This window comes from Myxocyprinus asiaticus, chromosome 11 (genome assembly GCF_019703515.2).
Source record: "Myxocyprinus asiaticus isolate MX2 ecotype Aquarium Trade chromosome 11, UBuf_Myxa_2, whole genome shotgun sequence".
NCBI classification, from domain to species: Eukaryota; Metazoa; Chordata; class Actinopteri; order Cypriniformes; family Catostomidae; genus Myxocyprinus; species Myxocyprinus asiaticus.
The window spans coordinates 9,970,948-9,994,598 of NC_059354.1; the positions used below are offsets into that span (position 1 = coordinate 9,970,948).

Genomic DNA, 23,651 nt, shown 5'->3' on the forward strand with positions numbered 1-23,651 from the left:
AAATGTACAGTGAAAAAGGAGTTACATTTTGGTCTAATCTCACCTAAAACAGATTAGATTTCTTCAGAAGACATTGATTTAACTACTGGAGTCTTAGGGATTACTTTAATACTGCCTTTATGTTCTTGTTAGACCTTTAAAGTTCTGGTCACCATTCACTTGCATTGAATGGACCTACAAAGCTGAAATATTCTTCTAAAAATCTTCATTTGTGTTCAGCAGAAGAAAGAAAGTCATACACATCTGGAATGGCATGAGGGTGAGTAAATGATGAGAGAATTTTCATTTTTGGGTGAACTATCCCTTTAAGATTCAGAGACCGATATAATTAAGCCATTTGTTGGTTGATTTCCCTTAAAAGGGTCATCACTGCTTTGTGTTGCTTTCCAACATTCCTGTTTGAGGGGCTCATCCAACCCCTTAATTGGCTCAAACAATAGTGTAAATTTGGGACAGGACTATCTGTTTGTTTGACCAGTGGCAGACAAAGGGTGTATTCAGAAATCTGTCTAAAAAAGTGTATTTTTGCAATTCCGTTTCCGAAATTAAACACTTCATCAAAATTTCAATTAATTTCTGGAATTTGAAATAATGTTTCAGATAGAAATGTTATCAGAAAACACGGTGGTGGACATTTTGTGGTGCTGTATGGCAAAAGTCTTTCCATCTGTTTTGATGGCTGTGTTAATTGTTAAGACAGATGTCTAATCAAGGAATAATTAGGCATAGTAGAAATGCAATTATATTTTGTCACAAAACTTGGATTAATGAAATTACTCTTGTGTAAATATGTTGGGGCATGTGGGGCATTTTCAATTCCAAATTCAACTCGTGACCTAAAAGGGAATTTTGCCCAAATGGCAAAAAAGAAATACTCAAGTAAATCTATTTGGGCTAGTTATGCATTTATTGTTTTGCACTAAATAGATATTTTACATATAAAAGTAAGCTAAATTGTATGGTATTGACAAATCAGTCCTATTTATAATACACATTTCTCAAAGACAATACAAATTATTATTTTCAACACATCCAAGATTCTCATTCACATACACCAACATTTTACTCCATTCCTATCTTGGTGAGCTATGCTCAAGGCACTCAATCTAGTATCGGAGTGTATAATGTGTACATTTCAAACCAACAAAGCACACTTGATTAGCCAAAATCATTTATTTATTGCTTTAATTTAAAAAATGATTACTTGTCATTTATTACATTTAATAGTTCATGAAAAACTTCCATGTTTTCAGTCTTTCAGAACAGGTTACATTTAATCACACACACAAAAAAAATGCTTACAACAATTATTTTCTTCTTTCAAATCCAACTCCTGACACGGAAGAGGAGGATAACCCATAGCTTACTGCATTCAAAGTGACACTCTGCGGAATCACAGCGCTTAAGTAATTCAGCTTCCTTTACTGAAGAGGAAGATAATCCCCTCCCCTAATATCTACTTATGTTTTTACTGTAAATATACAAAAAACACATTATGGAACTTAAGCAGAAGCAGAGAAGTTAAGTTGGCGGGCCTTGTCTTCAGAAGTTCAGGAGTACAAAATGTCCACTATAACAACAATCGCATTAAACACAATTGAAAAAGCATCAACCACGATTCTGGTACGTGGTGTAAACGTAAGCAGAATGTAGTGTGTGCCTTCGCGTCCAAATAATGCATGAATGCTCGCACTCAAAGATCTGGGTCAGGCCTTAAGAAAAACACTGCATTTATTAATAGCAGATGTGAGCAAGCTAAAAAAAAAGAATGATGCAGCCCACATTCCTATGGCAAAAAAGCATTTACATTTTGCCTCAACACAGCTATAGGACAACAAATACCAACTATTTTTAGCCTCCTATCATACGAGTCCTACACGTTCTACAGTTCATGTACATGCTGCTTTGCATTACCCCATGACAGTAAAGGGACTGACTGAAGTGGACTTAATAATGCAGATCGTACCAGCCAGGACTTTAGTATGCCAATCGTCTAGACTACCAGTGCAGCATCAACCCAGATGTGAAAATCAAATCTCCCTAGTTTTTAGGGTGTTTCATCCCACCGTTGGAGATTCCATCATGCATGCTATTAATGTAAAGAGCGATTTATCAGTTTCCACACTAAAATTGTGGGTTAGTGGTTTCCATGATAATACCCTGATTTACAGAATGTGAAGAATAAGTGTTCATGAACAAAATACATGTGGGAAAAAAGCATGATTTGAAACAATATTGTTTGGCATTCATCATTAAACTGAAAAGAAAAATCATTATTTGGCTTATAAATAAGAAAGTTTCTGCACTATAACATATACAAGATAATGTCTTTGTCCTGGGAAGGAACAGCAAAATGGCACACGATTGTGGATCGCAAATTGCCGTTTCATTTGGCAAAAGTCAAATGAGTAGTTTTCAATAAATGTCTGCGCTGCACTAGAAACTATGAAAATAGAACAGGAAAATAAACATTAATAAACCAACCAACCAGCCTGTCTTTCCTGACCACCAGACATCCCAGTGAAAAAGTGCAATCTTAAATTTTGTAGCCCAACCAAACCCTTTCAGTATCTCTATTTAGTTGGTTTCGAACAATAAGAGGCCCACACAAACATGGCGAACTAGAAACCAGTTCAAAGGCCTTACAAATCTCGTTGTAATCACTATGGTTTCCATTAAGTCCAATTAAAGAGCATTTCTCATGTGTCCCAAGATTTGTGAAGAAAGATAGATAGACTTCCACTCCACCGTTAAAAGCTGTAAAAGGTAGAACTTTAAGTGCCCAAATACTGTGAATAGTTAGGCAGTTAGTTAGGATTTGGACTATATAGAATCAGAAATGACAAGAAAATCATAATTGCATGATCATTATGGGTTTACGGGGGGCAGAATGTCAGAGTTCTTATCCCTGCAGTGGGTGAAAGGTTTCGGTCCTTTATGGTGATGGAACGGACACCTCCAGAAGCCGGTTGTTTTTACGCTTGCAGGCAACACCGTTGCCGTTCTTTGGGGCACCCTGGATGAATTTTACACACACTTTATCTTGCTTGAACTGCACGAGGAATCTGAAAGGGAATGAGAGAAAGAAGATAAGCTGAAGTATTTAAAGGGTGATACTGAAAAAAAACAAAACAAGAAGAAGGGTAGAAACATGGGACACGGACTCATCTGCAATGTCGATTTTGATCTGATTCCTGTCAGCTGAAGCTGCACCTGTGCGATGGAGTTTGGTGATTATCTCAATAAGACGGTCACTGCTCAGCAAAAAGTCACCTTTGGCTGCTGACGTGGCACCCTACAGAGAGAGCATATCCATAGAAATGCTTGTGAGTGCAGATCCAGCTAAAACAGGATGACCTTTAAACCACGGACTAACCAGGTATGACAATGTTGCAGCGACAAGCCATTTGTTTGTCCAAATGAACGTGAAACTGAAACACAATCTTAGCCAATCAGACCGTATTTGATGCTTAATATGCATTTATGTGAAGCAGGATTTTGGACAAATGAAATTTCTCAATGTGTAGGGCTAGCCTGTGTTATGCCTCAAAAATGGAAACCGAACGTTCAACAAAATTGCTCATCACGTTCCGTCGTTTCGAATTAAAATCAGATTTTAATTGTTTGTTACTTTGTTGAGTCATGTCTGGTTGAAGGAAAATTCTGGGTTCAATGCAAGTAAATCTCAATTGACAACATTGTGCCGATTGTGGGATGATGTTGATTATCACAAAACTAATTTTGACTCGTTCCTTATTTAAAAAAAGAAAAGAAAAAAATCTGGGTGACATGAGGAAGTGAATTCACAATGGAAGTGAATGGGCCCAGTAAATAAACGTTAAAATACACACCGTTTCAAAAGTACAGCCACGAGATTTAAACATTATACACCATTTCAAGGACTATTCGTCAGTTTAAGGAAGTGACGTCTTTGTTCCTTGAACATTTCCAGCTAGTTGTGAAACTCATTCAAAACAACAGTGGGAGGTGCTTCATTCATAGACCCAGTTTCCACCTGGTATTATGATGCATTTTTGGTGATCCAATCACATGTGGTCGGCGCTAAATACGGGGTCTAAAACTTTTTGTGAGCAGATCACAAAAACCACACACAAATGTGGTCAAAAACACATCTGAACTTATCACATTTGTGGTGTAAACGCTAATCTGCCCTGAATGCGTCCCGGCATCAGTGACGCGCCAGCCCTCACCTTTCAATCAACCGCTGCGCTAAAACAAGTGTTTAAACTTTGTCGGTTACGAGCGGCTTTAAAAGGAAATAACCGTCTGATCAGAACATTTTAAAAAGCGGATACAAACACAAGCATGAGAACTTCACGGATCTTCTTCAGTGTATCTGATATCAACATGCACGGACACTTTTGAGAAGCACGAACATCTGAAGCTCAGGTAAATACAAGTAATCCATTAAAATAACGGACGATTCTGCTTGAAATGTTGCTTCTGTGCTTAGATTACATTTAAACTGCATCTGGGAGAAATAGCATGCTGTTTTTATCATGCTTTCTTTGTCCTCTGTTATGTTGTGCTTTAACATCAAGTAGTAACACACTGACATAGTGACTGAGGTATGTCATCATGAATCAGAGTCCATCCCCTCCAAATCCGCTCACAAGTGGTCACAGGAGATGCCTTTAAGCGACCAGATGTAAACAGTGATGCGCCTCACCTGACCACATGTGATCGGATCACCCGAGACGCATCTTATTATCAGGTGTAAATGGGGTCATAGTGACAATTAACGTTACTGACATTAACACAATTTTCATAAAATGTCATTATTAAAATGTGGGCCATGTTGTTCGTTGGCTGGATGTTCTCTGGATGCCTGGAAATTAAAATTAAAGTGTTTAGAATGCCAAGAAAGCAACCGCTAATAGACGCATGAACCTCAGTAGTGAAGCTGTAGTAGTAACACATCTCATCTCTGGTAGGTGAACAAAATTTCTGCCAACTAATTGTAAGTTTGAGAGGTAGAGCTCTAAAAGTGAATATAGATCGCTGCCATTATAATGATTGAAGCTGGGCAAGTATTTTTATATTAAGTAATATTACATTTAGTAATTTAGCAGACGCTTTTATCCTAAATGACTTACAAATGAGGAACATAAGCATTTTGTCATGCAAAAGTCAACAATATCTGCAGTATTGCACTGCCAAGATCTCAGAGTAGCTGGAATTGTATAAAAGCTAGCTCAGAAGAAAGAGACAGACAACGAAATATTTTTTTTAATATAATTAAAAAGAAAAACACCTTATATTGTCTGCAAGTCATGCAATTGAAGCATTAACAGCTTCATTTATTATAATAGGAGGGACCCAATATTCCCGACCTTTCCGCTGATAAAATGATTATTAGCATCTAAACTACGATACACTTTCAATGTCTCTCTCGAGTAGACGCTCAGTATCAACAACACGTCTGGATAAGTCACTTTTAACATTTTAAGAGTCTTATTTCAAGGAACCGGTAATAACACTTTATTTTCAGTTTTTGCACATATATTGTTTGTTCCGTTTTAGCTAGACTCTAAAAGTACGTGCTAGTCATTTTATTTGGACAGTTCTTGGGTATAAAAATGCCGCTACCGGAAATGCATCAGGGCAAGACATGCGCAGTAGCATTTTGATTCCTTTGTTATTGTTTACATCCTTGAAATGGTCTATCCATTTTAACATTATTTTAGTGTGATAAAATTGCTTACCCTTTCGGTGTAAATTTCTATCCAATATCAAAACTTTGTTATCATGACAATGTATCATAATTGTAAACCCTCTAGGTAAACGTAGTAACGGCAGTAAACCCCTGAATTTATCACACTAAAATCATGTTAACACACAGTTACGTCTTGTGGTTATACTTTTAAAACAGTGTGAATTTGAATGTTTATGGACTGGCCCCATTCACTTCCATTGTTAGTGCCTAATAACTGTGATTTATTTATTTTAACGAGGGACAAGTCAAAATTACTTTTTTGTGGTAATCAACATCATGCCACAAATGCTGTCAATTGAGCTTCACTTTTGAAACCAGAATATTTCTTTAAAATGCTTTCAGTATAATTCAAGCAAAACACGTGATTCCGTTTCTCAGTTATTCTGTCATACCTCTTTGAGCTTGAGGGCGAAAAAGCCATCATTTTGTGTGCTGACAGAGACACTGCTGAGTTCCAGCAGTGGAACACTGGCCTTCACCTGGCCTGTCTTCTGATCAGCCAGAACAAAGTTTTTCTTGGTCAGGAGGAAAAGTCTTGGAGCGCCCTAAAAAGTGTAGCAGTGATTTAAAGTTCATGAAAACGGTGAAATCACGTTTCTTTTCATAGAATAGAAATCATTTTGCCTAGGCAGAGACCTAAATCCTATAGGCACAGAGCTAAGTTGTACTCACCTTACCGTTGGCACGGTTGATTTTACTGACCACATCTGCAAGAAGAACCTTGTCCTCTACTAAGCTGTTTAGCTTCTGGTACTTTGGGTTTTTGTTTATCTCCAGATAGTCTCCTTTGAAAGGCTGCCCAACACTATAAAGCAGAGGACATTGGTTATTACCATAAAATGCAATACTGGAGAAAAAAATTTCTATAGCTAAAATAAAATAGAGATATGAGAACTACAGTGGAGGAGAAGATTTTTAGTGAATATCAACTTGAACTTTGATCTGTTCCTCACATTAAGCAATTATATGGCTTCAGAACAATCACAATATGGCACAAAAGTTGTATGGACTACTTCAATGGTGCTTTTTTGTCCTTTCTGGAGCACCATCCACTTTCACTGTATGGATAAAGCTGCTTGGGCATTCTGCCTAAAATTATTTTGTGTTCCACAGAAGAAAGTACTGGTAAATTATGTCTGAATAGTTCATTTTTGGATGAACTGTTCCCTTTAATGTTACTTTCCTACAGTTGAAATCAGAAGTTTACATACAACTTTGCCAAATACATTTAAACTCAGTTTTTCACAATTTCTGACTTTTAATCGTAGAAAACATTCTCTGTCTTAGGTCAGTTAGGATCACTATTTTATTTTAAGAATGTGAAATGTCAGAATATTAGTAGACAAAATTATATATTTCAGCTTTTATTTCTTTCATCACATTCCAAGTGGGTCAGAGGTTTACATACACTTTGTTAGTATTTGGTAGCATTGCCTTTAAATTGTTTAACCTGGGTCAAACGTTTTGGGTAGCCTTCCACAAGCTTCTCACAATAAGTTGCTGGAATGTTGGCCCATCCCTCCAGACAGAACTGGTGTAACTGAGTCAGGTTTGTAGGTTTCCTTGCTCGCACATTTTTTTTCAATTCTGCTCACAAATTTTCTATCGGATTGAGGTCAGGGCTTTGTGATGGCCAACACCTTAAGCCATTTTGCCACAAATCTGGAGGTATGCTTGGGGTCATTGTCCATTTGGAAGACCGATTTGTGACAGAGCTTTAACTTCCTGGCTGATGTCTTACTTCAATATATCCACATAATTTTCCTTCCTCATGATGCCATCTATTTTGTGAATTGCATCAGTCCCTCCTGAAGCAAAGCACCCCCACAACATGATGCTGCCACCCCCATGCTTCACGGTTGGAATGATGTTCTTCGACTTGCAAGCCTCACCCTTTTTCCAAACAGTTACATTTTTGTTTCATCAGACCAGAGGACATTTCTCCAAAAAGTAAGACCTTTGTCCCATGTGCACTTGCAACTGTAGTCTGGCTTTTTTATGGTGGTTTTTGGAGCAGTAGCTTCTTCCTTGCTGAGCAACCTTTCAGGTTATGTCGATGTAGGACTTGTTTTACTGTGGATATAGATACTTGTCTACCTGTTTCCTCCAGCATCTTCACAAGGCCCTTTGCTGTTGTTCTGGGATTGATTTGCACTTTTCGGACCAAACTATGTTCATCTATAGGAGACCGAATGAGTCTTCTTCCTGAGCGGTATGATGGCTGTGTGGTCCCATGGTGTTTATACTTGCATACTATTGTTTGTACAGATGAATGTGGTACCTTCAGGTGTTTGGAAATTGCTCCCAAGGATGAACCAGACTTGTGGAGGTCCACCATTTTTTTTTTTCAGAGGTCTTGGCTGATTTATTTTTTATTTTCCCATGATGTCAAGCAAAGAGGCACTGAGTTTGAAGATAGACCTTAAAACACATCCACAGGTACACCTCCAATTGACTCCAATTAGCCTATCAGAAGCTAATTGGCTAATTGCCTTAAGGCTTGACATACATTTCTGGAATTTTACAAGCTGCTTAAAGGCACAGTTAACTTAGTGTATGTAAACTTCTGACCCACCAGAATTGTGATCTAGTCAATTAAAAGTGAAACAATCTGTCTGTAAACAACTGTTGGAAAAATGACTCATTTCATGCACAAAGTAGATGTCCTAAACGACTTGCCAAAACTATAGTTTGCTAATATGAAATCTGTGGAGTGGCTAAAAAATGAGTTTTAATGACTTCGACCTAAGTGTATGTAAACTTCTGACTTCAACTGTACCTGTTAGGATACAAGGCCTTCTTATCTTTGAAGAGCTTGCTTGCTGCCAGCTTCTCGTCGTAGGTAGCCTTCTTCTCCTCGGTGAACTGGCTGCGGTATTTCTTGCACTAATTTGAGGACACCGTAAGGAAGATCACATGGTTAGATTACGATTTGTTTTAAATATGACGTGACAGTGAGGTTAATGATTAATTTTACAGATACATCCAAGGACACCGACCCTCCACAGATGGAACATCCTCCTGAGTTCTTGATGTGTCCCATCCAGGAATCCATAGGGTCGAGCAGGCCAGCTCTTATCAATCGGTGACATGGAAGGCATCGTCTTCTTTAAGCCCAGGAAGTACTTTTGCATCTATACAATAAAAAACAGAAATTATAATAGGATGCAGAAATGTAGAGAATGATGTGTAGAAAACCATTTCCTAAAGTATTTAGACATATTATAAGGGCTGTCAATTGATAATTTTTCATCAAATTAATTACATGACATGCTGAATAATTAATCGAAAGAATAGCAATTACTCGCATCCATCATTATTTGCTGAGAAAGGCCCCCAAATGAAGAATTCATATAATGCATAATAATTCAAATATTTATAAATAAAACATGTAGGGCCTATAATAAATATAGGCTATAATAGGGACTGAAATTCAGTTTGAAATAAATTGCATTATTGTGGCAGATGAATGAAGCATTGATTAGACCATACAAAAAGTGTCTTGAGAACTCAACATACTGTTTTTTTTAATTCTCATATTATTGAACAAGCCTACAGTTGACAGCAATCTGTTTTGCATCGAGTTAGTCAATGTGTCCAGTTCTCACAGTACAGTACACGCTCTTGCGTTCCGTCTGCGCTATTTTTAATTGTCACTCTGTGTACATGTGCGTGCCTCAGATGGACACGTTTGGAGCGTCTCACTGGTATTCATCATCATGAACACTGCATTTTTAGGATATTGTGTCAAGTTAAAAGTAGTCGAAACTATGAAAATCGCGTCTCAAGATTCCTTTATGTGCTTCATTCGTCCACTTGTTGTGCTTCCTCTTAAAGGGATCGTTCATGCAAAGATGAAACTTCTCTCATCATGTACTCACCCTCATGCCATCCCAGATGTGTATGACTTTCTTTCTTCAGCAGAACACAAATGAAGATTTTTGGAAGAATATTTCAGCTCTGTTGGTCCATAAAATGCCAAGTGAATGGGTGCCAAATTTTGAAAACTCCAAAAAGCACATAAAGGCATCATAAAAATAATCCATATGACTCCAGTGGATTTAAGTAAATTAATGTCTTTTGAAACTAAACGCTAGGTGTGTGTAAGAAACAGATCAATATTTAAAACTTTTTTCCTAAAAATGTTTGCTTCCGGCCAGCTTGTGCTTTACATGTTGATGAGGGTGGAGTTCAAACTGCCTCTCACGTGACATAAGCACATAAGCCTCCTCTGCATATATGTTCACATGCAGATCCCTTATTAGCAGCTGTTTCTATGGACTGCAATACTGTTTTCACACAAAAGCAGTTTATGTAGCCAATGTGGCATCTATGTATAAATATCTATGCTCCTCTGTTGTAAACACTTCACTTCCATATTTTTCAGCATTTCATGTTTCAGTTCTCACGTGAACTTGCCAACATGCTTGACCTCGACCCTCATGAATTTTTAGTAAAAAAAAGTTTTAAATATTGATCTATTTCTTACGCTCACTGGAGTCGAACGGATTACTTTTATGATGGCTATATGTGCTTTTTGGAGCTTCAAAAATTTGGCACCCGTTCGCTTGCATTTTATGGACCTACAAAGCTGAAATATTCTTCTAAAAATCTTTGTGTTCTGCTGAAGAAAGAAAGTCATACACATCTGGGATGGCATGAGTAAATGATAAGAGAATTTTCATTTTTGGGTGAACTAACCCTTTAAGTGAGTGGTTCTCATTCTGTGGCTGCGCTGCTTGTGAAGTTTGTAGAGGTGCGCTGCCACCTATTGACGCAATAAAAACAAATGTACTTCAAACTTTAATTCCTCATTTGGTTAAGTATAGGTCTCTGCAGAACAATAATGGGCTTTTCTCAATCTGTGGGCATTTTCAAATTGGAATGGGCATTTTTCAACTATAAAATGAAAGTAGGGAATATCAAATGTAGTAATCAGTGGGCGTTTCAAAACCATGATGGGTGTTTCTTAACTATCCAATGAAAGTAGGTAATCTCAACATAGTAGACAAATCATGTAAAGCAGTTGAAAAATGCCCATCCCAGTTTGAAAACGCCCACTGATCGGAAAACGTCCATGGTAGGAAAATTATAACTTTTATTATGGAATTTACACTACTTGTCAGGGGGCATGATTAATTGCATTCATTTTTTAACACATAATTTTTTATATAATTAAATCACACTAAATTAACGTGTTAAATTGACAGCCCTAAACATTATATAATAATGTCAAACCATGTGGCATTTATTTAAAAGAAGCTCAATGCAAATTTTTTGGAGTGATGGAAAATGAAGCCAATGTGATATATACAGGTGCATCTCAATAAATTAGAATGTCGTGGAAAAGTTCATTTATTTCAGTAATTCAACTCAAATTGTGAAACTCGTGTATTAAATAAATTCAATGCACACAGACTGAAGTAGTTTAAGTCTTTGGTTCTTTTAATTGTGATGATTTTGGCTCACATTTAACAAAAACCCACCAATTCACTATCTCAAAAAATTAGAATACATCATAAGACCAATAAAAAAAAACATTTTTAGTGAATTGTTGGCCTTCTGGAAAGTATGTTCATTTACTGTATATGTACTCGATACTTGGTAGGGGCTCCTTTTGCTTTAATTACTGCCTCAATTCGGTGTGGCATGGAGGTGATCAGTTTGTGGCACTGCTGAGGTGGTATGGAAGCCCAGGTTTCTTTGACAGTGGCCTTCAGCTCATCTGCATTTTTTGGTCTCTTGTTTCTCATTTTCCTCTTGACAATACCCCATAGATTCTCTATGGGGTTCAGGTCTGGTGAGTTTGCTGGCCAGTCAAGCACACCAACACCATGGATATTTAACCAACTTTTGGTGTTTTTGGCAGTGTTGACAGGTGCCAAATCCTGCTGGAAAATGAAATCAGCATCTTTAAAAAGCTGGTCAGCAGAAGGAAGCATGAAGTGCTCCAAAATTTCTTGGTAAACGGGTGCAGTGACTTTGGTTTTCAAAAAACACAATGGACCAACACCAGCAGATGACATTGCACCCCAAATCATCACAGACTGTGGAAACTTAACACTGGACTTCAAGCAACTTGGGCTATGAGCTTCTCCACCCTTCCTCCAGACTCTAGGACCTTGGTTTCCAAATGAAATACAAAACTTGCTCTCATCTGAAAAGAGGACTTTGGACCACTGGGCAACAGTCCAGTTCTTCTTCTCCTTAGCCCAGGTAAGATGCCTCTGACGTTGTCTGTGGTTCAGGAGTGGCTTAACAAGAGGAATACGACAACTGTAGCCAAATTCCTTGACACGTCTGTGTGTGGTGGCTCTTGATGCCTTGACCCCAGCCTCAGTCCATTCCTTGTGAAGTTCACCCAAATTCTTGAATCAATTTTGCTTGACAATCATAAGGCTGCGGTTCTCTCGGTTGGTTGTTCATCTTTTTCTTCCACACTTTTTCCTTCCACTCAACATTCTGTTAACATGCTTGGATACAGCACTCTGTGAACAGCCAGCTTCTTTGGCAATGAATGTTTGTGGCTTACCCTCCTTGTGAAGGGTGTCAGTGATTGTCTTCTGGACAACTGTCAGATCAGCAGTCTTCCCCATGATTGTGTAGCCTAGTGAACCAAACTGAGAGACCATTTTGAAGGCTCAGGAAACCTTTGCAGGTGTTTTGAGTTGATTAGCTGATTGGCATGTCACCATATTCTAATTTTTTGAGATCGTGAATTGGTGGGTTTTTGTTAAATGTGAGCCAAAATCATCACAATTAAAAGAACCAAAGACTTAAACTACTTCAGTCTGTGTGCATTGAATTTATTTAATACACGAGTTTCGCAATTTGAGTTGAATTACTGAAATAAATGAACTTTTCCACGACATTCTAATTTATTGAGATGCACCTGTATATATATATATATATATATATATATATATATATATATATATATATATATATATATATATATATTTTTTTTTTTTTTTTTTTTTTTTTTTGTGATTTTCTCCCCAATTTGGAATGCCCAATTCCCAATGCCCTCTAAGTCGTACGCGGCATCCATGCACAACTCACCACACACCCCACCAAGAGCGAGAACAACACATTATAGCAACCACGAGGAGGTTACCCCATGTGACTCTACCCTCCCTAGCAACCGGGCCAATTTGGTTGCTTAGGAGACCTGGCTGGAGTCACTCAGCATGCCCTGGATTTGAACTCGTGACTCCAGGGGTGGTAGTCAGCGTCAATACTCGTTGAGCTACCCAAACCCCCCCAATGTGATCATTTTTAATTATTAGGCACTAAGTTGATATAAGTTTAAGTATTTTTATATATTTTTTTCAGATGCTTGCATTCATAGTTTTCAGTTATTTTGTTTTAATGTTCAATAAAACACTGAAATACTGGTTTGGAGAGGTCTTTGGACACTGATAAATAAAAGGGCACAATAGCATACATGGTTCCAAATGCTATAACTTTGATTGCTTTGTAGTTGACATGTTGGAGAACACCAACAAAGTTAATTTGATGACCTTTTTATAATTTGATACCATGCAGCTGACCCTCTTTGCTATTTTTTTCCCCCCAAGTTATTTAAAGCTCTTGCTTTTGGGTATGCCATTTAAGCCTGAATTCATTTAAAATGCCTTCCGGCTGTAAGGGGTTAAGCAAAACATTTCACAAAATGCCGTTTGTTAAGTTACAAATGTAACACTTCATGGTTGGAGCATGGACCACGTCTGTAGTAAATGTGATGAACTACACCTTTGGTTACTCTGTTAGGACACCTGTGTGAACTTGAGGGGAACTGACTTCTTGCACTACAAATCACCATGGGACCAGTTGCAAAAATGAAGAGAAGTTAGTTCAGAGAAAAGCTTGAAAATAATTTGTTTGCAGATGCCACTCACTTCAAAATGTTGTCATCAAATGCAATGACATTCATACATTTTTAATAGTGACCCAAAAGTGTCCAAAATCTTATCTTGCAAAGTTTACACCTAACTAAACTGAATACATCAGCAACTAATTAACTTACGATTTTCTGTATGGTGAAGTCATAGATCTTCTTGCCAGCGTTAGCTCTGAAGAACTTCCTGTATTCCCGACGGACCTGTAAAAAAGTGTCTTTAATCAATAACTTATTATTTGTATTAAGATCAGTGATGTCAACAGGAACTGCACGGGACACCATCAGGACAGACAAGCGGTTCGTGACAAACAGGGACTTAAACCAAAGAGCAGCAAACTGAAAGAGCAATGGCAGGATTTTAGTCAAACTGCTGTACACAGTTATCTGAGAAGTCACCCCTCAAAAACACAACTGCAAAAATCAGTGGAGAGAAAAACAACAAAGGTTTTTAATGTCTTAAAAAGGTAACCAATAACTATGTTAGGAGCAGCATGCAGAGAGCAAACAGGGCAGGCACAGACCAAACAACCAGAACTGAGAGAAATCGAAATATCATCAGGCAGCCTCTGTAGTGTCAGTGATGTTAACAGGCCCCCCCACCCCCCCGCATCCGGCCGTTCCAGTCTTTTGGCCTGTTTCACACAGCTTGCGTAAGCAGTATATAATCGAAGCGGCAGTGTAATTGCAACAGCAGGCTTGCACTGTGCTTTCACACTGAAAGCATGTCTGCAGCATCATGAAGCTGTGGCTCTATACACAAAATAAAGTGATTTCTGGGATACTACACTGAGTATTTACTTACTAGTAAGTCCTATTAAATTATAAAATGATTATTAGGAGTGGGCCATTGAGAACAATTACAATCTTGATTACAAACTACATACTGTAAGTAGGGGTCTTGTATGAAGCTGTCTTTTTTTAGTTTGTGGTGTGGTCTTCTGCACACTCGATGTAAATATGGATTAACTGAATTTCAAATGAGTTGTATGTTGAATGTAATTCTGGTGCTGATGACTTAAAAAAAAAAAAAAAAAAAAAGGAAAATTTCTTCTTATCAAGTTCAGTGTTCATATGGAAATATTGTAATTTGATGCATTTTTATTTGACATGGCCAGGGGCATTTTGAGAAAACATCAGGGGCTGAGGCCAAAACATTAGGGGGTAGGAGTGGGGTACTTTTTACTTTTTTATCTCTAAGGTAAACGTAAAGATCAGAAGCTCTGATCGCAAATATAATATCTAATAAATTTAATATCTAATATAAAAGTTCCAAATTTAATTAGGGAGACATTAAACAATTATGGTGACAACATTAAATTGAACATATATAATTTTATACTAGATACCTGTATATAACATAATAAAATTAGAAAACACCCTATCTTATATAACCTAGTTGAAATATAGTTATAAACTGCAGTATTTAATTAAATATTTCACATAAAAATACAGACTGGGACTTTTGGCAAAGTCTGGCTGCATTAGGATCAAGTGAATAAGTGACTAATTTATGTGAACTAGTTTATTTACATAAACCATTAAAACATAAAAAGTTTGAGGCTAGTTTAGATTTTTTGTAAGGGAGGGTATCCCTACCTGGCACCCCTGCGTGAAAGTAATGAAATAAAAATGAAAAACGTTGAAATATTCACAAAGACAATATGATATTAATGACAGAGGTCTTTTATTTTAAGTCTATATTGCGCTAGATTGTGTCAATAAATAGGTTTGTGCATTTTCAATGTTTTCAGCACCAAAACATGACTTGCAGTCACACATTTTTCATGCAGTTACAGCTTTGCTGCTTATGTGTGCATGCTGTAACTGTTAATAAACTCTAAGACAAGCTGCGTGAAACAGGCAATAGGCATACAAAGGGGAAAAGCATATGTCTCTAAACGATCCAGAGGAAGCTTTTCTAAAGTTCTGGATTATGAGGGTAGATTTGATTCTGCTTTATGGAGTGACACACACAGAGTATCTATAGCCGAACCTTTCTAACACTTTGCCCTCACTTACGATAACACTAACGCATGTCACTGACTTGCACGTTAATGGACCTGTGGAACTGAACTACATCGTGACTCTGGGGTTAGACTGTACTGTTAGCATGTAGTGTAGCAGCTGGTTAGGCAACACTTAGAGGCTGGCTGTTTGCATGCTTCCTACTCGTCCCCTGAATGACTAATGCCTTGGCGATACCTTTAGTCCCAACCAGTAGGCCCAAATGACAGCGATGGCATTCTTACGCCTGGCTTCCTCCTTCAAGCGTTTCAGCTCTCTACGTGCCTGTGAGAGAGGGAGGGAGAAACTGATAAGTGCAGAAAAGAGAGAATAATTTGAGAAGCGGAGCGCTAAGAAGCAGCGTAACACCAGCTCCAGGGAGAGGCACAGGGGTTGGAGTTTGCTGTTGGTCAAGACAGATTTGCATTGTTGCGGTTTTACTGTGGAGAGCACATTTCTTTCATAGGGTTACATGAGCAAGAACAAGGGAAAAACCAAGAAAACAAGAAAGTAAGAGTACAACTGCTCTCTCGAGCACAAAACACACAAACATGCAATAAAACGAGCCACATCAACCTCAAGAAGGCACTCGATGGAGTAAAGCAAGGCCACTCAAATGAGGAAGGAGAAAACAGTGCAGGGAGACCACAGCATGCAGAGGGAAGTTCACATGGGCTTGTGGTTCAGACTACAATACCAGTTAATGATTTTTGTTCCTAAACAATTCCATAAATGATTCTTTTATGTACTTTTGAGGAAGCACCATTTAATCAATCCTAAATCAGTTCTTGTGTCATGACATTTGTAATGAGGTAATGAGATGCACAAGAATCAATGAGGTTTGATGTTATTGATGGGTTGCCAACAGTGTTTGGGAGTAGTTAAGTATAAACTATATTCAGTTTAACTTGTCACCCTATTTGTTTTACCCTTATGAAAAGTAATATTATAGTAACCATGACTGTAGTAACCATGTTGTTTTTTGGCTGAAACCATGGGTTTGATACAATTATCCACGGTTTTACTACAGTAATGCTGTAGTATCCATATAGTACCCAGGGTTTTACTATAGTATGTTGTTACTATGCAGTTACTATGGTTTTACTACAAATACCACGGTTTGACTATGGTTACTGTAGTATAACCATGTTTAATTTTCAGAAGAGAATGTCATCATAATTAAATATGTAACTATTAGGATTGTTATGACTAAAATATTTTCTATAAATAGCTTCAATGTTGTTTGCTACTTTTCGTTAGTAGCTTGCTAACTACTTTTTTCAAAAAACTATCTTGACTGTAGCTTAACTATTAGCTTTTGTATGGAAATTGGCAAATCACAAAAATCTTTGTGAGCCGAAGAAGAATTTCATATGGCTTTGGGGCACTGAGGTGCACAGAACGGGGGCAGCAGGGGCGCAAGCCTTTCGTTCACAAATCTAAAGGTGCCCTTTTGGTCATCCAGAAAAGGGGGAGAAATATTAATAATTAAATTAAAATAGTTAAATAAAACAAAATTAAAATCTCGTCATAATCTCAAAATAACAGTAACAATGTGTTATTATGAGATTTCTTTGTAAATCGCGGGCGTATAAAGAAAATTAAGCGGAGGTGCCTTTAAGAGCGCACGCTACAGCAGATCGGGGGCGGATGCCAATTGCAAGTGATCCTCCCTATACACATACTATGCAGTCTGCGTAGGGCACCAACTCCCCAGGGAGGCACCAGAAATTCCACCGGCTGCCCTTACTCACATGTTATACGTTATTCAAGGACCCTGTAGCATTCGGGAACACAGTCGATCGCCTCACGCTCGCACTTTCTCATCGCGCCTTCGCACCGTGCACTATGTTACCAGGGTAATGCCATGGTACTGAATGATTGATCATGTTCATATTTCATGATACTGTCATGGTACTCCAAGGTACTTTAAAAAAATACCATGGTTTTACTATGACACATTTCATAAACATAGGGTTATCACAGACCATGTCTGAAAATAAATAAACAAGTGTTACCATGGTGCTTTTTGAGAGAAATAACAGAATAGGCTATTATTTGTGATAAAGGAAAAATTAAAAAAAGTATGTACAGTATATACAAGAAAATGTTTAAATACTCAAAAGCAAAAAAAAATCTTTAAGTATTTATAATTACTAAAAAAAAATAAAAAATTAAATCAGTGCCCATTTTTATCCTTCCGCCCCTGTGGTCTGTGCACGTCACTGGTTTAGAGTAAATGATAACTAAATTTTCACATTTGGGTGAACTATTTATTTAATGTGTAGCTCAACAACCAGTCAGTAATTACACAAATTTAAGTTATCTGAACCTTAAAGGAATATTCTGGGTTGAATACAAGTTAAGCTCAATCAACAGCATTTGTGGCATAATATTGATTACCACAAAAATTTATTTAGTCTTGCCCCTCCTTTTCTCAAAAAAAAAAAAAAAAAAAAAAAAAAAAAAAAAAGTAAAAATCGAGGTTACAGTGAGGCACTGACAATGGAAGTGAATAGGAAATTTTTGAACATTGAAGGTGCTGTAAGTGATTTTTTTCATGGAAAAGTATGCAAAAAGTGTTTCTACTCCCTTAAAGATATTAATGAAATAAGTGTCCTGAGATATCTCACCGGTCTGTGACAGCTGTAGACTTTGTAAACAGCAAACAAAAATGTGTCCGTGAACTGCGGACATGAACACTTCACCTGTCAATCATTTTGCTCGTTCTCATAGTGTTGTATTTGAAGAAGATCATTGAGACTATGATTCATAATATTTGTCAGTTGAGGGCGCTATTGTGCCATTGTTGAATTTGACAGCCAAAGGAACAAACAATGCTGCTCTTTTGCTCGGTTTTGATCTCAAAATTCCAAATGATTTTTTGTGGTAATCACATTATGCCACAAATGCTGTTGATTGAGCTTAACTTGTATTGAACCCGGAATATTCCTTTAAGTACAACACAACACAGTTACAGTAACAGCTTTTGGTTTATTTTGAGTTGGATATGACCTAAAGTAATGACTTGTGGTTCAGTTAGATGTTAATACAGTAATCATTCTGACTGACTCAGTGAGCAAGTGAGCCGTTTTGATCGATGAGTTTGAGAATCATTTGAGAGTCGTTTTGACTCACTTGATTCACTGAAAGAAACTGCCTGAGTCATTCCTACGCGAATTGGGTCGCGTTGTATGCTTGTTGCTACAGTATCAACCAGCATGATCAGTTCTTGATTCCCAACCCTATGGATTGATTATTAAAATAGGGCACTTGGTATGGACAGGGGTAGAGCCGGCTGTGATGCCAGCCTGTGGGGGAATCAGCCTGCTCCGCAGGGTGCCCGTCTGGATGAGCTGTAATCCATCGGCAGTCAGAGGAAAGAGGCTTAAAAGATCGCAGTCCGTTCTGCCCTTAACATGACACCCCCCAGCCCTGCTCTCTCTGCCCCTATCCTCCAGTCTTCTGCCACCTGACACATCTACAGTAACATCTTCCTTTTCGCTAGAATAAAGCATATGTATGATTCATGCTTTGGGGTTCTGAATGTGAGTGTTGTCATGTACGGCAGATGGGATGGGCTAAAGGAAGACGGGTCATGCGGGTAATGGTCCGGTCCACCTCCTAGGTACATACAGTATGGAGATGTGAGATTGGTTATGTGAGATGATGGGATGCCAAACACACACGCAGCGAATACCTTGGTTCCTTGCCAGCCGGCCCATATGACAGACACGGCCTGTTTACTGCGAGCTTCATGCTTTAAGCGCCACAGTTCTCTCCGAGCCTGTCCAGTGTGCCGTTTATTAGGGATAACGAAGAAGAAGAGGGTGGAGAAGTGTTAAGAACAAACGTTAGAGGCACAAGAGTGAAAGATGTAATATTTTTCAGAGAGAAATAATCAGACTTGTGACTCTTGCTAATCAGAATATTAATCTAATTTTCAAATGATCAAATAGACCCTTGGGGATTAAACTTTTATTGTAAAGCATTTAGTATAGTAATGCTTTCTATATCAGTATCAGTGTTTTTTTTTTGTTCCAACTGAGAGACACAGGGAATGTCCACATGGCCAGCTAGGACAGACACCAGTCACTTTTTTTAAAGCAGACTTCAATTTACTAATAAAGAATGGCTGTTTGGGAGATAATAGTCACTGCGTTCGAATATCAATACTTCCCAAATAAATACAGTATGCCAAAAACAGAATGCCAATGGAGTAGTTTGTCTGAATCCTCAGTATTTACAAAACAGTAAGTGAAAAATACCTGAATGACCAACTATTTCCGGTGAGAATAGAAAGTGTGGATCAACTGGACAATTAATGATCCCATAATCCCACTCGACTTGAGGAGACTTCGCGTTTCAAAAGCTGGATTTAAAAGAACGGCGGAGAACCGCGAGTAAAACGGCTCTTCTTAACTGTAAGTGCAAAATATACCAAGAAATTTGTTTATAGTGCCTAAATGGTGCTTGTTTAACAGATCAATTTGTTGTTATTTCATCATATATTCAGGTCACGGTTCAATACCCACATCCCCACATGAAGTATATCCGGAATGTATTCATACTACTCGCATGCATACCTAAACAAAGTACTGTTAAACCGGCCGAGAATGCAATTTCACATACTGTGACAGTATGCAATTTCGGATGCAGGGAATGTCTCAGCTTAATTTTAAGGGTTGTGCACCAGCCATAATTGCATTAAAAACCTCGAATTTGAAATAAATTTTAATTACGGTAGCAAATAGGATGCAAAACTGTTTTTAGAGTTTTAATATGAGGAGTTCGAATTAAAATGGGATTAAAATGGAATGAATTAAATTAATTCCAAGAACTGTTTTTATAATACTTAATAGTTATTTATAATACACCTTTGTTACACAACTTTTGTCATTTTGTTTAGTATGAATAACATAAATATGCCATCATACATACTGTTCAACATATAGGGTATTTCCAGAAACATTAATGATAGATGATGCTTGAGATACCACCTATATAATACAGTTGTGCTCAAAAGTTTGCATACCCTGATAGAAATTTTGAAATTTTGGCATTGATTTTGAAAATATGACTGATCATGAGAAAATATGAGAGATCCCCGAATTTTCCACTTCTTAGTAAGTGATTGAACAGTACTGACTGGCATTTTCAAGGCTTTGGATATCTTTTTATATCCTTTTCCATCTTTATAAAGTTCCATTACCTTGTTACGCAGGTCTTTTGACAGGTCTTTTTCTGCTCCCCATGGCTCAGTATCTAGCCTGCTCAGTGCATCCATGTGAGAGCTAACAAACTCATTTACTATTTATACACAGACACTAGGTGCTATAGGTGTGGGAAATTAACCTTTAATTGACATTTAAACCTGTGTGTGCCACCTTGTGTGCCTGTAACAAGGCCAAACATTCAAGGGTATGTAAACTTTTGATCAGGGCCATTTGGGTGATTTCTGTTATCATTATGATTTCAAAAGGAGCCAAACAACTATGTGATAATAAATGGCTTCATATGATCACTATCCTTAAATAAAAGACAGTTTTTTGCATGATCAGTCATATTTTCAAAATCATTGCCAAAATTTCACAATTTCTGCCAGGGTATGCAAACTTTTGAGCACACAACTGTATATGCATCTAGATTAGAAGAACTGCATTATATTATTTAAAACTGAAATATGTTAGTTCTGCCACTAATGCCACCAAATGGAATTGCAAAAATAAACGTTGTTTTCAAAACAGCTTTCTGAATACGCCTCCTGTCTGCCATTGGTCAAACAAAGAGACAGCCCCTCCCCCAACTCATGCCATTGGTTGAGTAAAAGGTTTTGGGGTGGGCCTAAACTGGTCGCAATTTTCAGAGCAATTTTCAAAGCACCACAGTAAGATGGCACTTACAGTTTTCGAGAAAATTTACCTACAAATGGCTTACTTGCAGTTGTCTCTGCATATTAAACTGGGACAGGAGAAAGTATTTTAACACAGAAAAAGTTACATTCTTAAGCTTAAAGTAAATTATAAAATATATTAATTTTTTACTAATTTTGACTAATTTTTCATTAATGGACTATAGAATTTTAAGATACATATTTGTATTGAACAAAATATAGTGAAATATGTCTCATCAGTTGATGGATAAATGTATTCTGCATATCAGAGAGTACATAGGCATAATTAATCAAAATTATGTAAGTTTTTATATTTTGTTGCTTGGACAAAACTTGACAGTGTTGAATTTCTTTGACAGCAGTAAATCCCTTTGAGTCATTCCCATTCAAATTCCATTTCAACATCTGGTGGCCAATTAAATTTCTCAAACTCAAACTGAAAGTGAGCCAGTTATTACATTTAGATTTTTGCCCCAACCCTGATACAATAAATACTCCTGACTGCACCTGAGGGTTTAAAGGTCAATAAAAAGTCTTTACAGATTATGAAGCTCATTAGGGTAAAAATGTGGGGAGTGAGGAAATATTAAGGGTTATTAAGTAGCAGATGAAAATTGAGTTTGTTTTAAGAACATACATTTCACACACACATGTAAAGATTTTCATAATCTCCGAGCAGCATCAACTTAATGTCAGCACAAAAAAAAAAAAAAAAAAAAAAATACAAAAATGTTCGTACTTCCCCATTATTTTCCCTTAAACATTACCTACAAGATGATAAAACAACATTAGTCACACACAAACAAAGGGGATCTCATTCACAGCATGGGTGAGGCGAGGAGATGGGAGATGACTACGTTTCGGCAGGCTCATTAAATACCTTTGTTCCGAGCCAGGCTGCCCAAATGACAGACACGGCATGTTTATTCCGTGCCTCCTCCTTAAGACGCCGCAGTTCCCGGCGGGCCTGCGGTGGTCAGCCGAGGAGGGTCAGTTGAAAGAAGAGACAGGATGGCAAAGGTTAAAGATGGCCAGAAGAGGACAACGAGACGGTGATTGAAAGGAGCAAGTCACATCAAAAGCAGAAGTGAAATTAGCGCTCGAGAGCAAACAGAAAGCAAAAGCAGTGAAGAAATGTCATTGAAAATCTAACCCAACAAAGGGCTGATTGAACGAGAAACTCAGTTCTGTACCTGAGTTCCATGCCAGTGGGCTGAAATAGTAGTGACAGCCTCTTCGCATCGTTTCTTGTATTTCAGCTCGCGCAGAATCTTCCGGGCCTGAGAAAAAGAAAGTTTACACACTGAGGAAACACTCTGTGTCATAAAAGTAATAATATGCAGAAGGCATATGTGCGCTTATACCACGGTCTATTTGAATGGTTAGACAAACAGATATGTTTTGCACGGAGAGAGAAGAAACCAGGACCTCTCAAAAGGCATCTTTTACTGTCAAGCAAGAAGATTTTACATGTAAAATGATAAACATCATCTAATATTGCTGCGCTGCTCAGGACACCCGCTAGGGGGCGCAACGTGATCACATATCGCTGACTGAAGCGCTGAATGCAGACTGTTTTATAACACACAGCCTTTTGTGGCTTAGTAATTGCCCACAGTCATATCGAGATTTAATTCTTTACTCAATCAGTCGTGCAGCCTTAATGGATACCATACCGATGTCTCAGGGGTCAAAATCTTCAGTTTCAGAGCATTTTGGATGGTTTTCCCCTCATCATTTACAGTAAATGCCAATTTTACAATGTCAGCAACGCCGGTTTTTCCTCAATGTGAAAATGACAAAGAATAAAAATTTAATATTACATGTTCTCAAAAGTGCCAACCCTTATACATTATGTGGATATTATTATTTCTAGATTGTGCATTTAAATTCACAGTTTTTACAGTCTCCAAAAAAACTTGCATCCATTTTTTCAGTTTTTTGTATGGCTTCTTATTTAATTCATTCAAATAAATGTGATATTATCACACTACTTTATTTGTGTCTGATTTAGAACGGGTGGAACTCAAGATCTAACAACCCATAGATAAACTTATCTGTTTCTGTTATTCGAGTCAAAATTTGCACTGTAAAAATCAATGACAGCTGAAACT

At 37.6% G+C, this 23,651-nt stretch overlaps 1 protein-coding gene across 4 annotated transcripts in view; it reads right to left on the reverse strand.

Moving 5' to 3' along the window:
- Window positions 1–1,160: 1,160 nt before the first annotated feature.
- Window positions 1,161–23,651, reverse strand: part of LOC127447748 (unconventional myosin-Ib-like) — a 161,121-nt gene continuing 138,630 nt past the window's right edge. For 2 of the 4 annotated variants that reach the window (XM_051709787.1, XM_051709790.1), the window contains 11 exons: window positions 22,731–22,817; window positions 22,418–22,504; window positions 19,345–19,431; window positions 15,843–15,929; window positions 13,767–13,841; window positions 8,737–8,871; window positions 8,517–8,623; window positions 6,410–6,542; window positions 6,130–6,282; window positions 3,165–3,295; window positions 1,161–3,065 (listed from right to left, as the gene is read on the reverse strand). In XM_051709787.1, the coding sequence (XP_051565747.1) occupies window positions 2,936–3,065; window positions 3,165–3,295; window positions 6,130–6,282; window positions 6,410–6,542; window positions 8,517–8,623; window positions 8,737–8,871; window positions 13,767–13,841; window positions 15,843–15,929; window positions 19,345–19,431; window positions 22,418–22,504; window positions 22,731–22,817 (1,212 nt within the window). In that variant the 3' untranslated portion in view covers window positions 1,161–2,935. The remainder of the gene's footprint in view (window positions 3,066–3,164; window positions 3,296–6,129; window positions 6,283–6,409; window positions 6,543–8,516; window positions 8,624–8,736; window positions 8,872–13,766; window positions 13,842–15,842; window positions 15,930–19,344; window positions 19,432–22,417; window positions 22,505–22,730; window positions 22,818–23,651) is intronic. The other 2 variants (XM_051709788.1, XM_051709789.1) reach the window with 2 other exon arrangements.